This window comes from Arachis ipaensis, chromosome B1 (genome assembly GCF_059453495.1).
Source record: "Arachis ipaensis isolate K30076 ecotype BB chromosome B1, ASM5945349v1, whole genome shotgun sequence".
Taxonomy (NCBI): Eukaryota; Viridiplantae; Streptophyta; class Magnoliopsida; order Fabales; family Fabaceae; genus Arachis; species Arachis ipaensis.
Window position 1 is genome coordinate 30,479,528 of NC_142436.1, and position 13,958 is coordinate 30,493,485.

Consider the following 13,958-nt stretch of genomic DNA (forward strand, 5'->3'; position numbering starts at 1 on the left):
TATTTGTTGGTCAATTTGTGTTTGGTGCTCTGCTCTATTTTGTGAACTGAACTGTGCATTTCCTGCTCAATTTGTGTTCGGTGAACTTGCTCTGTGCATTTTCTGATTTCAATTTTTGATTTCAATTCCTGTGAACTTGCTCTTTGTGAACTGTGCATTTTCTATGAACTTCGTTCCTCTGCTCAATTTCTATTTGACTGTTTGTTGGTTAGCAATTAGCATAAGAAATTAATAATCTGAAAAGTAAGTGGCTGTGTATGTAAACTTGTGAGCCCTCTGATTTACTTGCTGAGGGTTGTTGATGCTGATGACCCCCCATCTTTGGGTTATGTTTATGAAGGAATGTTAAGGGCAGAAGATGCAATTAAGGAGATGTTTAGGCAATCCAATACTGCATATCAGCCGTACACAGATATTATCAACTCAAGATGGGACAAGCATTTGAAGAAAGATCTTCATGCGGCAGCTTACTTCCTGAATCCTAAATTCTTTTTTAATGAAAATTATAAAGAAGCACCTGATGTTATGCGAGGTTTGCTTGATCTTGTTACCTTGTATTGCAAGTGTAACAATTTGGATTCAGTTCAGGCAATGAAAGAAATACATTTATATAGAGATCGGAAGGAAAGTTTTGATAGACAAGAAGTTATTCCAGCTACATCTGAACTTAAGCCTGGTAAGAATATGGTTGAATATTTGTTTAATCAATAGTAACTTGTTTTGAGCTCCTATGTTCTTAATTAATATCTTATAATATGTTATGGTTTTATAATTGGTAGATGAATGGTGGAGGTTATTCGGAGGCTCTGCTCCATGTCTACAAAAGATAGCTGTTCGCATTCTTAGCCAAGCATCTGCTTCTTCTGGGTGTGAGAGAAATTGGAGCCTTTTTGACCAGATTCATACAAAAAGAAGAAATAGATTGGAGCATGATAGACTGAATGACATTGTTTATGTTACCTATAATTTGCGTCTTAAATCCAGGTAATATATGTTTCATGAAATACTATATTGTTTCATTTGTAATCTTTATCATAATAAATTTGTAAATTATTAAATCTCCATATATTGTATTTAACCTTTTAGGAAGGAAAAAGAAAAAAGAAAGCAAAAGACACAGCATGATCCAATTGATTATGAAAGTATCAGTTAAGTTGACTTCTGGGTGACTGAAGAGGTTGTAGAGAAAGAGCCTGATCTTCCTAGTAATGTGGATGACTTATTGTGTGAGTATAGTATATTTAGTTTCTAATGATTTATTAGAATGTTGTTAGTTTATAATATAATGATAACATTTCTATTTTATTAGGTGAAATTGATGCTGATTTATATCCAAGTGGCGGTGGTAGTAGTGGTCTTTATGCTGCATCTCTTTCTTCTGCTGATCAGGGTGGGAATGAAGGTGAAGATCATCCCACCGAAGCAGATTTGCAACAAGTTCTTGCGGATTTTGATTATTGATAAACCATGATGTTAGGATGTGTATTTGGTTGGTGATATTTTATGTAGTGTTTTAAATTTCGAAGATATTTTAAGATTTATATCAGACTATAATTATATTTTAAGATGTGTATTTATAATTTATTTATTATTCTACTCTAAAACGGTTTTTCCGGTTGAACCATCAGTTGAACCGGTTAGACCAGTAAACCAGTGAACCAGTGATTAGAGCGGTTTGATGACCGGTCCGGTTTTCTAAACCTTGAACATGTGGCACTTCTTTTGATGGTTTGTTTTTTTAGTTGCTCACAGTATCTCCCAATCCGTCGCGAAATTCGAACCTCTGACACTTAGTTAAACGGACTAACCTAAGTTGTTTCTCTTTTGATGGCTTTAATACCTATACGCCTATACCTTCATGTCAGGACTTTTTGAAGTTATTTCAAGCTTGTTTGGTAATAACTAATAAACAAGCCAATTCTGCAAACTTCATCGTTGTTAATTATCAACTTGCATTGCCCAGAGGCCCAGATCTTTTAGTTTTTTTTTTTTTTTTTTTTAATGGTAATTTTTCTATCCTGATTCCTGATAAAGTGACTTTGACGTGGACCGCTAGGATTGTATACGACTCACATTCTCACAACAAAGTAAGAAAATCCAAAAAAGAAAAAAGAAAAATGGTACAATACAGTAATACACAGTACAGATTCTCACTTTTTTTTTTTATTAAACTACAATTTTGATTTCAATTTTTTTTTACAGTGTTCTTTAATTCAATAAATTGAAAATTAATTCGTCACAAATCGAAATTCTAGAGTTGATTAATTACTAACCAATAAATTATTACATATTAAAGATAAAATTCAAATTTTTTGATATTTATTTAAATAAATTAATAAATTAATCACTAAATCAATTTAAATTACTTAGCATAACTAGTTTAATGTCTATTATTATTATTATGCCTTCCCTGTATATTTTAAATTAACATTCTAAATTTGTTCTCAAATTAAAGTATCTTAAATTTCAGTTTATTCTCTCTCCTAAATTTTACTTTTTTTTAGGTTTTTTAATTTAAATAAAATAATAGGAGATTGAAATTAAATTACTTGAATCTTCTAAACAGAATTTAAATACGTAAATTTCCTAAACTATATAATATATAAATTGTCTGAAGGTTATTCGTGTTATATAATGTATAAAACATATTATCCTAAAATGATTTATGCTTGAATTGTATTGCACAAATACACATAAATCGTCCCAGACGGTTAAACTTTAGAACATGTACATAAATTGTCCTATCCTAACATGAGTAATGTTTTTTGCTCGAAAACTCATAACCCTAGCACCATTTACATGCAATTAGCCAACCCTCAATATACTAGCACGATTTATATATTATTATCCTAAGTCACATTAGGCTGAAAGCACATGACCGTGGATCAATTTATGTGCTTAAAGAGGCTATAAATAAAGGAGCATGATGTATATCAAGCCATAGTTGAATTGAGGGTTTTGGAAGATGGCTGAAAGTGTGTTTTTGCTAGTTCATCACCAAAAAAAAAATTGATGAAAATACAAGTGAGGGTATAACGTTCACTAGTAAACAACAGGTTGGAGTGTTCGTAAATCCTTCAACGAATTGAGAAGATTTACGAAATAGTATATTACAGAAATTAGGACAATGCGACAAAAAGCGTGTGAAGCAATTATTGTTTTGGATTCCTATCTCACTCAGACAAGCTTATGTTAAATTTGGAAAGTATGAGATGTTAGGCGATAACGACATTTGTGTTATATTTTCCATCCAGTCAATCTAGATTTCCAGATTTGGGGACTATGGAGTTGTTTGCGAGAATGGTTGATGTGGAAGATAGCTCTGATGGATCTATTCCGAATCTGTCAACTGTCTAGGATGATTTATGTGTATTTGTGCAATGCAATTCAAGCATAAATCGTCCTAAAATAATATGTTCCATGCATTATATAACACACATAATTCTAAGACGATTTATATATTATATAATTTAAGGAATTCATGTTTTCAAATTCCATTTAGAGAATTCAAGTAATTTTAATCTCTTATTATTTTATTAAAATAGAAAAGCCTTATTTTTATTCATTCTGTAAAATTATTTTAATTTTGATTGGTTTTTAAAATATTAAATTTTTTTTTATAATATCTCTTAGTCTGATATATTAAAGACTAATTTATTTTTATATTAAATTTTATTTAAAATTTTATTATTTGGCTAATAAATTACTCCATATTCAAATCGTAATTCGAACCGTCGAAGATTGAATTAGTAGATATGACTTATACTAATATTAAGATAATAGATAGATAACAAAATAAAGACTTCTGTTGATATATTTTGTCCTTTGTTTTTTAAATAAAAATTACATAATATCCCAGCTGTTATTACATTACATGTCCTTTAGTGGGAACTTGTATTTCACATCATGTGAAATTCGTGTCGTTTTGCTGTTTCTGTTCTTTTTTGCCTTTCATCATTTTATGTCATCTACTTGCAGTTCTCGTCTCAGAGTTCTGGTACACCTTCTTTCCATCAATTATTACATATTATTGGTTTCTTGTTTAAATATGTATATAGAGGGCTCTTAGACCAAAGGAGAAGAAATTATTGAGGACCACATACGGATATACTTGCATTAAATTAGAAAATAATTTTAATTTTGATGAGATATATATGATAAATCACTATTTATTTAATTTTTTATTCAAAAATTAAAATAATAATTTTTTATTGGTTGTGAATGGAGTACCAAGATGCAAGATCTAACAATAAAACATAATAAAAAGATATTCTTCAATAAACATTTAAGTTTATTATATTACTTTAGGCAAGTTTACAATTAAAGTGAGTTTTATTAATTTTATTCAAAATATATTTATTATTTATGGATTCTACTAATTTTTATGTGAGCATGTCTAAAATAATACTCTTTTAATTTTTAATTAATGGACACCTTCACTATTCCTCCACATTGATTTGGAGGAAAAGCAGGCAACGTTATACAGATGATAGAGGTAATTTTCTGTTTTTTTTTTTAAATAGACAGAATATAAATATAACTTAAAAAACCTAAAATTTAATAATTTTAGTAAAAAGTAAATAATTAATATTAACTTAAATATAAAATAAATAAAAATTATTAATTACCGATATTTTTTTTTAGAAAAAGAGATCGCTATAAAATTGCACGGAAGGTCATGTAACACAACCTCCTGTAGAGTGAGCTTTTGTTACCCCACGGTCCGTGCACATCTGGATAAATAAAAATGTTTGTAAATAATAAAATTTAATTTAAAATAATTTAAATTATTTTTATTATGATATTATGAATTGTCAAATAATTTGACATGTTTAATTAAATCTATTTGACTGAATCATTTAAACAGTTTTTAATGTCATTTTTATATAAAAATATTACTAGCATAAATTTTGGTCAAATATTTAGATCGTTCCCTCCAATAAATGTCGATTATTTAAATTTTATCTTATATATATAACAACTCATTAATTAGAGATAGACTCTTAAATAAAATTCACAAATTAATTTTTGATATATTGGACTAGAAAATTTTAAAAAGAACCAAAAAAAATCTCCCTTTATAAATTATTGTTTCCTGCGTGCTATTATTTTATTTTGTGTAAAAGATGCAGTAATTGTGTGGTGATTGGCTCAAAGTTGACCATCGCGGCTACGTTGTGTACGTAGCAAAACTGTTTCCCTTTTGTGGGGCTCCTTCTTTTCTTCTCTCATTTGTCATTCTATGTTCCATCACTTCATCAAACGCACAAACAAATGTTAACAACACATTGCTGCATTGCTCCGATCCTTATTAATTATTGATGTGATTCCATTCAGTTACTCATGTTTGCTGCATCCTATTCTTCTTCGATTCCTTTCTGTTACTGCTGCATCCTCTTTGTCTTCTCTCTCTCTCTCTAGTCTACTCTCTTCCTCCTCCTTCTTTTGTCCATTTTCCTTTTTCTCTCCCTATAATTATTGGAATCAATTTTCATATGTTGTTTATCACTTGAGTTAAAGTTTCAAACTTTCACTACTCCTTAGAAATGGGGCTTGACCATCATGCAATTTGTGGTCTAAGAAGGCTTGGCTTTATTATTTTTAGCATTTCACTTTTCTTCTTCATTATTTCAAGCTGGATCCATCATGGGTTAGTTACTGAAGGTAAAAATGTTGAGCATTTTCCAAAGCTGCGCTGCATATTTATACTTATGAAGAAACAATAATGAACTGACATTGATATAATCTCCATGTTCTAACAGGAAGAAAGACTCACAAACAAAGTGGTTTTCACCAGGTAGAATATACTTTGGATGTGAATTGTATGTATTATTATTATTTCTTCTATTTTCTTCTATTGTTAGACCATGTTCATATTGCATTGAAGGAATTTATACTAACAGGTAGATGAAGAGGCCAGGCACATTCTATGTTAATCTAACATTTTATTTTAAAAAATATTATTTATACACTAAAATTAATCATCAAAATTATTCAATATATATATATATATTGTTTAATTTATTTTTAATATATATATTTTATATTTCAAAGTATATTTTATATTAGTAGTTAATTTTAATATATACCTAACATATATTTTATTTATTTGAATATCTATAACAATAACTAATACAAGATTAGCCAAAACAACAAATACTATTTTTTTTCGATAAATAATTTTAATTTAAATTTTGAAAATAACAAAAATTTCTTATATATATATAACTGAAACAAGAATATTTGTGTGCCATACAAATTTTGTTGTTAAATTAATTATGATATATTTGTATATAATTATATATATTATTTAATTTATTTTAAATATATATTTTATATTTTAATATATATTTTATATAAATAATTAATTAAATAATTAATTTTTTAAATAATTAATTTTTGTATACTCATGATTGGAATTGAAAATACTAATCTCCAACCTTTTAGAGTTTATATAGAGAGTAAAATACCAACCTGGTCCCTGTCCATTTTCCAAAATGACAAGACGATTCTTAACCAAAAACACGTTTCATTACGGTCTCTAACCCTGTACTCCGTCTGCCAACTCGGTCCTTCTGTCAGTTTTTCGGTAAAAACTCGATGGAAATTACTGACGTGTCAGGTTAAAAAATGGACAGGGACCTAGTTGTCTCTAAATTTAAATTGGTTAGGGGTTTATTTGTCTTTATTATTCTTTAAACAATATTTTTAATTATATTTTTATTCATTATATTAATATTCTTTTTTTAATAAAAAAAAGTACAAACAAATTAATAAATTATTCAAATTTAAAAATATCATTTATTATGAAAGCAAATAAATAATTTTTAAATATATAAATAATAAACATTAAAATTCAGTTAATACATTAATAATAATAACTAGTGATGGATCCAAAAAAATTTGATAGTGGGGGCGAAATATATATAACATGATAATAATTTTTATAATAAAAATATTACATTTACATAAAAAATTAGCTATCAAATTATCTACTATAAATTTGAGTATAAATACATATATTAACTTATTTTTAATGTGTATTTTATATTTCAAAATTTGTATTTTAAGATTTATTCTGTACAAGTGATTATTTTATATTTATGTAGCATAATTGTTGTTATAATTATATTTTATTATTATAAAATATGATTAGGTTTCAAGATATCTAATTACAAATTAAAATACGAAAATAGTAATTTAAATAATAACACATAATTTAAAATTTAATTTTTTATATTTCATATTTTGAAACCTTGACAATATAATCAAAATGTCCCTTTTTTTAGTCACAAACAAAATGTCTTTTTTTATATATGTCGTTAAACAATCATTTAAAACTCAACTTTCATACAATTAGTTCTTGATGATATTCATAGTTGAAAAAATTCATTCAATTAGTGTAGTTATTATGAAAAAAAACTAAAGCTAATTTCAAAAGAAAAAACACAAATGGATAGATAATATTCTTTTGAGCCGATTTCTAAAAAAGAACACCAATCTTATTTAAATTTAAAAATTGATTATTATAATGGAAATCTAATATGAAGTTCTCAAATTGATTATCAAGTGTCGAAAGTTGAATAAATATTATTATTATTATATACTACTCAATAAAATTTCAAACTGTAGTGGGGGCGCTTGCCCCCCACACCTATAGGAGTGGATCCATTGGTGATAATAATCCTATGATATACTATTAGTATTATAAATAATGAACACATTATTTGATATATAGTAAACTTTTTTTTACTAGTAACAAATTTAATTTTTTATCTCTTTAAACTAAATTAATAATTCTATTATGTTTTATTTCATTTAGTATTAGTAGCCTACTCATAGTGTATTTTAGTGTAAAGATATCAAATAGAATTATTAATTTAGTTTAAAGAGATAAAAAATTAAATTTGTTATTAGTCAAAAAAAGTTTACTATATATTAAATAATGTGTTCATTGGTTTTCACTTTATTGTAAAAATTAGCTAGATCATAATACTAATAGTATATCATAGGGTTATTATTATTAATGTATTAACTGAATTTTAATGTTTTTTATTTATATATTTAAAAATTATTTATTTGGTTTTATAATAAATGATATTTTTAAATTTGAATAATTTATTAATTAGTTTGCACTTATTTATTAAAAAAAGAATATTAATATAATGAAAAAAATAATTAAAAAAATATTATTTAAAGAATAATACGGACAAATAAACCCCTAACCAATTTAAATTTAGAGACAACTAAGTCCCTGTCTATTTTTTAATCTGACACGTTAGTAATTTCCGTCAAATTTTTGTCGGAAAACTGACAGAAGGACTGGATTGGCAGACGGAATACAGGATTAGGGACCGTAATAGAACGTGTTTTTGGTTAAGGATCGTCTTGTCATTTTGGGAAATGGACAGGGACCGTATTGATACTTTACTCTTCATATAGACGTAAAGGTTAACAATTGTCTGTGAAAAACATTGTGCTTCTTTTTATATATAAGTAGATATAATAATAGATTGCATAAAAATAAGTTATACATTAGTTAAAATAGGTCTTAGGTGAATGTACTTCACTAATCAATGAAATAAGTACAGTATATATATATATATATATATATATATATATATATATATATATATATATATATATATATATATATATATATATATATACCTAATCATTACTCTATAAATAAATAAAAATTTCTCTTTTTTCCCTTGCCTTTTTCATATTAGCATATAAAGTAGAAAAATTTATTAGTGTCAAAAGTTCAATAATAATTATGATGATTTATGCAGGGAGTAATAGAGGAGGATAATAAGATACTGAGGGCACAAATAGGGTCAAAGCCACCAAAATGTGAAAGAAGGTGCAGTTCATGTGGACACTGTAAGGCAATTCAGGTGCCTACTAATACTAACCTCCAAATTCAGAAAGGGAACATAAATCCTCCAAAGCTTTTTAAAATTGCATATGCAAGAGGAGATGATAAATCTAACTACAAGCCTATGAGTTGGAAGTGCAAATGTGGGAACCTAATTTTCAACCCATGAAATAAAATTGCAATATAGCTCCAAAGTAATTTCTAGTTTCTTTTATGTAAATGAAAAAGGATACCATGTCAATTCTGTATATGTAAATTCAATTTTAAATTGTTCTTACTTTCCAAGTTCCTGCCTGTGAGGAACAAGCTAAGGCTTTTGTTTATTTATGTTTAGGTCGAGGAACAAGCTTTCGGTTTTGTTTGGATGAGGTTGTAAAAGATTTTTTTAGCAAAGTAATTTATTTTAAAAAAATCTTTAAAAATAAATATAATTTGATATTTAGATTTTTTGTAAAATATATTTTTTGTTTTTAATATTTTTAAATTTTTTAAAATATTTTTAAAATTTAATTTTTAAAATAAATTTCAATTCTATTTCTACAATTAATTTTTTTTAAGGTCCATCGTGCGTTAATCAATTTGTTTTTTTTTTCCCAATAATTTCGTACCATTTTTCACTACCACCCCTCTTCGATAAAACTGCAACCATGAAGGCCATGGAAGTTCAAATAAGAAGGATAGAAAGAGGATAACGTGATCATACTGTATCAAAACATTTAAAGTGGAGATTTACTTTGCTGTAAAAAATTTAATGAAAGAAAATGCTCAATAATATACAAATTAAAATGTGTAGTAGTGAAGAATGCTCATGTACGAGATCTACATTCTGGTTCTTCTTTTAAAATAATAAATAAATAAGCAAGAGATCTGCTACTTTAGGTTAGAATCCATGATTTCAGAAATGAAGTAGCACGTCGCTATCCCTTACTACGACTAAATTTTTAAAGTGGTCCTGAAATTCACGCTATGTACTAAAATCGTCTCTGAGATTTTAATTGTACTAATTATATTTTTGAGATTGAAAAAATTATACTATATTAGTCCTGATCCGTTTTCCGTTAACGATGCATTGACGTGGCTCGATGACGTGGACCTTTGGTAACACGTGCACGTGTAACGGTATGATGACGTAATCGGTCAACAACACATAGCATACTGACATGGATATTATGTCACGTGTCACAATATTATTTTGCCACGTGTCGGATTATACCACGTGTCACAATGTTATTTGTCTTCATGTTATTCACTATATCATTATTACATATACACCAAATTAATCATTTACTTTGTATCAAATGACTCATTTTAAAAATAATAAAAAAATAAAAACTTTAAATTTAAAAATGAGTTACAGAATAAATTTTCTGAGAAGTTATGCAAGCATTCCATGTAATGTAATCCGGTAATTGGAAACTTCATCTTTAATTTGACTTAACAATAACCTAAGGGCCAATGAAAGACCAATAACTATAACTTTCATCTAATAATAGTGTCTGCTGCTAAAAACGACAACACAAAGAACACAAACGAACCTCCAAGATAAAAGTCAATGCAAATATAACCGATTCTGTCATTGTTGCTGAAAACTAGAATTGAGAAGGAGCGGCTAAAAATGAGGTTTCTCATGTTTTTTCAAGATATAGTGGGCGAATTCCAAATTAAGAAAGCTTTGGGGTTTGTAATTTTTTTTCATTTTTGAAAAACAAATTCGTTCTTTGTATTATTTTTAAAAACAAATTAAAATGAAATTGCTGAGACAAATTGTATTTCCTTTAAAAATGTTCTGAAAATGGTGTAAGCCTGATTCGATTGAAGTGGTTTTGAAAATCCAAACTAATCGATTAATTCAAGTTTAACCAATAACTAATCACCAAATTAATACAGTCCAATTCATGGCAAAAAATCAGTTGAGTGAACCAAAAAAAAAGTTTGATTTTTTATTAGTATAAAACACACAAAAAAAATTTTCTTCAATATACACAGTCAATCCAAACTTACCACAAAATAAAGTGTGTGTTTGGATTCACGTTGGACAAACTGGAGTTTGAATGGAAGTGATTTTGGATAGAAGTGAGTTTGTGCCAACATGATTTATGTTTGACAATTTTTACTAAAATTGATTTTGATAAAATAAATATTGTTTGGATAATATTAGTTAAAATCACTCTTAGATAAATAATTAATTAATTACTAAAAAAATATAATATTAGGGCAATTTACATTTTTAAATTGTTTGAACCCCAATTTTACGTAAATACATTGTTTCAAAAACGGATACGTAAATACATTGTTTCACTATTTTATATAAACCGCTACTGCCTGCCAGTAGCGGTTTACAATTGCACAGAAACCGCTAGTACCAGCCGCAGATTATGTGTATTTTTGGTTGGTCATAAACCGCTGCTGGCAGCAGCGGTTTATGTAGGTTGGTGTGCGTGCGTAAACTGCTGGTGCCTATAGCGGTTTACGTTTAGTATGTGTCAATGGGCTTCTTATATAAACCATGGAGGGGCCAAATGTAGAGAGGTAAAGTTTTATTCACAAATGGATGGGGGAGGATAGTATTAAAAAAATACAATACTCAAAGTATTAAATTATATAAATCAAGACTATTTTTTTATTCTCATCTCTTTTACAATTTATAAATAATAAAATAATTTATTTTTAGCCAAAAGTTCACTAAATTATATATTTTTCTCTTTAACAATCATTTCATTCTCTTTTATTTATATCAACCATACAAGAGATACTAGGAGAGTTTGAAACATGGGTTGTGTTCTTTGCTGCTGATTTGCATTTGAGGTTCTAGCTAAACGAATTTTTTTTTATTTGTGTAACTTTATTGTTTTATGTCAAAAAATAAAAATTATTTGTATTTTATAGTTGATTGATTGGATAAATAATAGTGATAACATCATAATTTTGATGAATAAAATAAAAAATATAAATATGCATATAATAATTTTTTATTTGTATTTCTTATTAAAATGAGACTAAATAGCAAATCAAAGAGTGAGTATTGACAAAGTACTAAAATATATAAACTAAGACTAATTTTTTTTATCTTCATCCCTTCTAAAATTCATGAATGATAAAATAATTTTTTTAGTAAAAATTAGCGCATTTTTTTATTTGATTTGCTATTTTTAGTGAAAAATTCACTATTTTTTACTAAAAATAAATTATTTTATCATTCATAAGTTTTAGAAGGGATGAATATAAAAAAAATTAGTGAAACAATGTATTTACGTATCCGTTTTTGAAACAATGTATTTACAATAAAATTGGGATTCAAACAATTTAAAAACGTAAATTGCCCATAATATTATATTATAATATTATTTTTTTTAAGTATATTTAATTTTTTTATATATTTTTAGTATTTTTTATAGTATTTTTTTATAATTTTAGTATATTATAATTTTTTTATTATTATAATAAAAATTAATATTTATTTATGAAATTAAAAATAACATATAAAAATTGACAATTTTTAAGTATTTTTTATAGTAAAAATTAATATTTATTTATTAAATTAAAAATAATATATAAAATAACATATTTTAAGTACTCTTAATAATCTTATTTTTATTATTATTTTAGGTTTTAATTTTTTACAAATTATATTATTATTATTATTATTTATAATTAATTTTTTTTATTTTATCATTTTTAATAGGAACAATAATACATATTACATAAAATTAAAATAGTAAACAGTGCACAAAAAATAGAATAATTGTTTTAATATTCTCGGTATTTATTTAGAAAAAATTATGAAAAAACCAATAATAACTAGCAATAACCTAAACGTGCGTTGAGTAAACGCAGAAACTATAATTTTTTGCTTCTAGTGAACGAGCTTTTGGGATGCAGAATCACGTTGGCGTTCAGAGAAAAAAAGTTACAAAACATCAAAGAACAGCGCTCAAAGTACTGAAACACACTTTTATCCTCTCCAACGTGTTTTACAAACACACCCAAAGTTGTTTTAAATAGCAATTTTGTTCATACTTTAATTCAAAACACAAAAATCAGGCTTAATAAAGATGAAAAATCCACTTAAGAGGATGAACTTTACTAATAAAAAGAGATTGTTTATATTTATTTAAGTAAATAATTGTTTAGGATTTAGGGTTCTATAAATTTCTCCAACTATCTCTATCTTTTCTGAAAGATAGATCCTAACAAACTACAAAAATAAAGAGAATAGTTATCTACGAATAAAGGTGGAACTACTAAAAAAGGTGGTTATCAACTCTATTATAAATACACTGACACCTCTTAAGTATATTTACGTTCTAATCTATTAAAAATTTGTCGAAAATTCTTGCTAACTTATGCATTAGAGTTTCTTGTAGGTACCATCCCCACCTCCTCACAAATCAGCGCTGCTATACAAAAGGACCGACTTGGATGTCACATTCAAATTCAAATCAACGTTTCAGTAATCCTTGAAACAAACTTGATGTGACACTTTAACATCTTTCTCTAGCAACTCAAACATTCAACCATATGTGACGTTTTAAGTTGCAAAAGCATGCCAACTTAATGTCGCTCCCTTTATGATTCCTCGCTCCAAGTGCACACCCAAAATAATGCCTCATACATTCATGTGATCACTTTCAAGCTCGTTGTAGTGGTGTCTGATGATCATATAACCAATAGACTATTTGTGAAGAGACCAAGAATTATTGTAACATCTTCTAGTGTTGGTATATTCAATAAATGGAAGATGAAACGAATGTATCTCTAGCTTTCACCTTTCAACTAATGCGATCATAATAGTTGAGTGACCCTAAATTTTTCCGATATTCGAGATATGAAATTTAGTGTCCCATAAAAAAATCTCCTTTATATGCTAGCATAATAACGAGCATAAAAATAATATAGAGTAATACTTCAAATAGGTCTCCAAAAAATTTATCGTCGAACAGATTTGTCCTCAATAAAATTTAACTAAAATTTTGTTTCAGACGTTTTTAGTTATACATCAGATACGTCCTCATGACAGTTTGACCCGATCAAGACGTCTTACGTGGGGGTTAACAGGCTGATGTGTCAGGTTAACTGC

At 26.9% G+C, this 13,958-nt stretch overlaps 2 protein-coding genes across 2 annotated transcripts; both read left to right on the plus strand.

The window, feature by feature from the left end:
• The first annotated feature begins 342 nt into the window (after positions 1 to 342).
• LOC107604860 (uncharacterized) lies at positions 343 to 1,461 on the plus strand. The gene is made up of 4 exons (XM_016306570.3): positions 343 to 676; positions 780 to 984; positions 1,087 to 1,142; positions 1,310 to 1,461. Exons 1-4 carry the CDS (start codon positions 343 to 345, stop codon positions 1,459 to 1,461), a joined length of 747 nt encoding a protein of 248 aa, XP_016162056.3.
• A 3,677-nt stretch (positions 1,462 to 5,138) lies between these two features.
• Positions 5,139 to 9,212, plus strand: LOC107617479 (EPIDERMAL PATTERNING FACTOR-like protein 2). Its single transcript, XM_016319248.3, has 3 exons — positions 5,139 to 5,664; positions 5,763 to 5,797; positions 8,796 to 9,212. The coding sequence occupies exons 1-3, from the start codon at positions 5,547 to 5,549 to the stop codon at positions 9,048 to 9,050; spliced, it is 408 nt and encodes a 135-aa protein (XP_016174734.1). The 5' UTR covers positions 5,139 to 5,546; the 3' UTR covers positions 9,051 to 9,212.
• Positions 9,213 to 13,958: the final 4,746 nt, after the last annotated feature.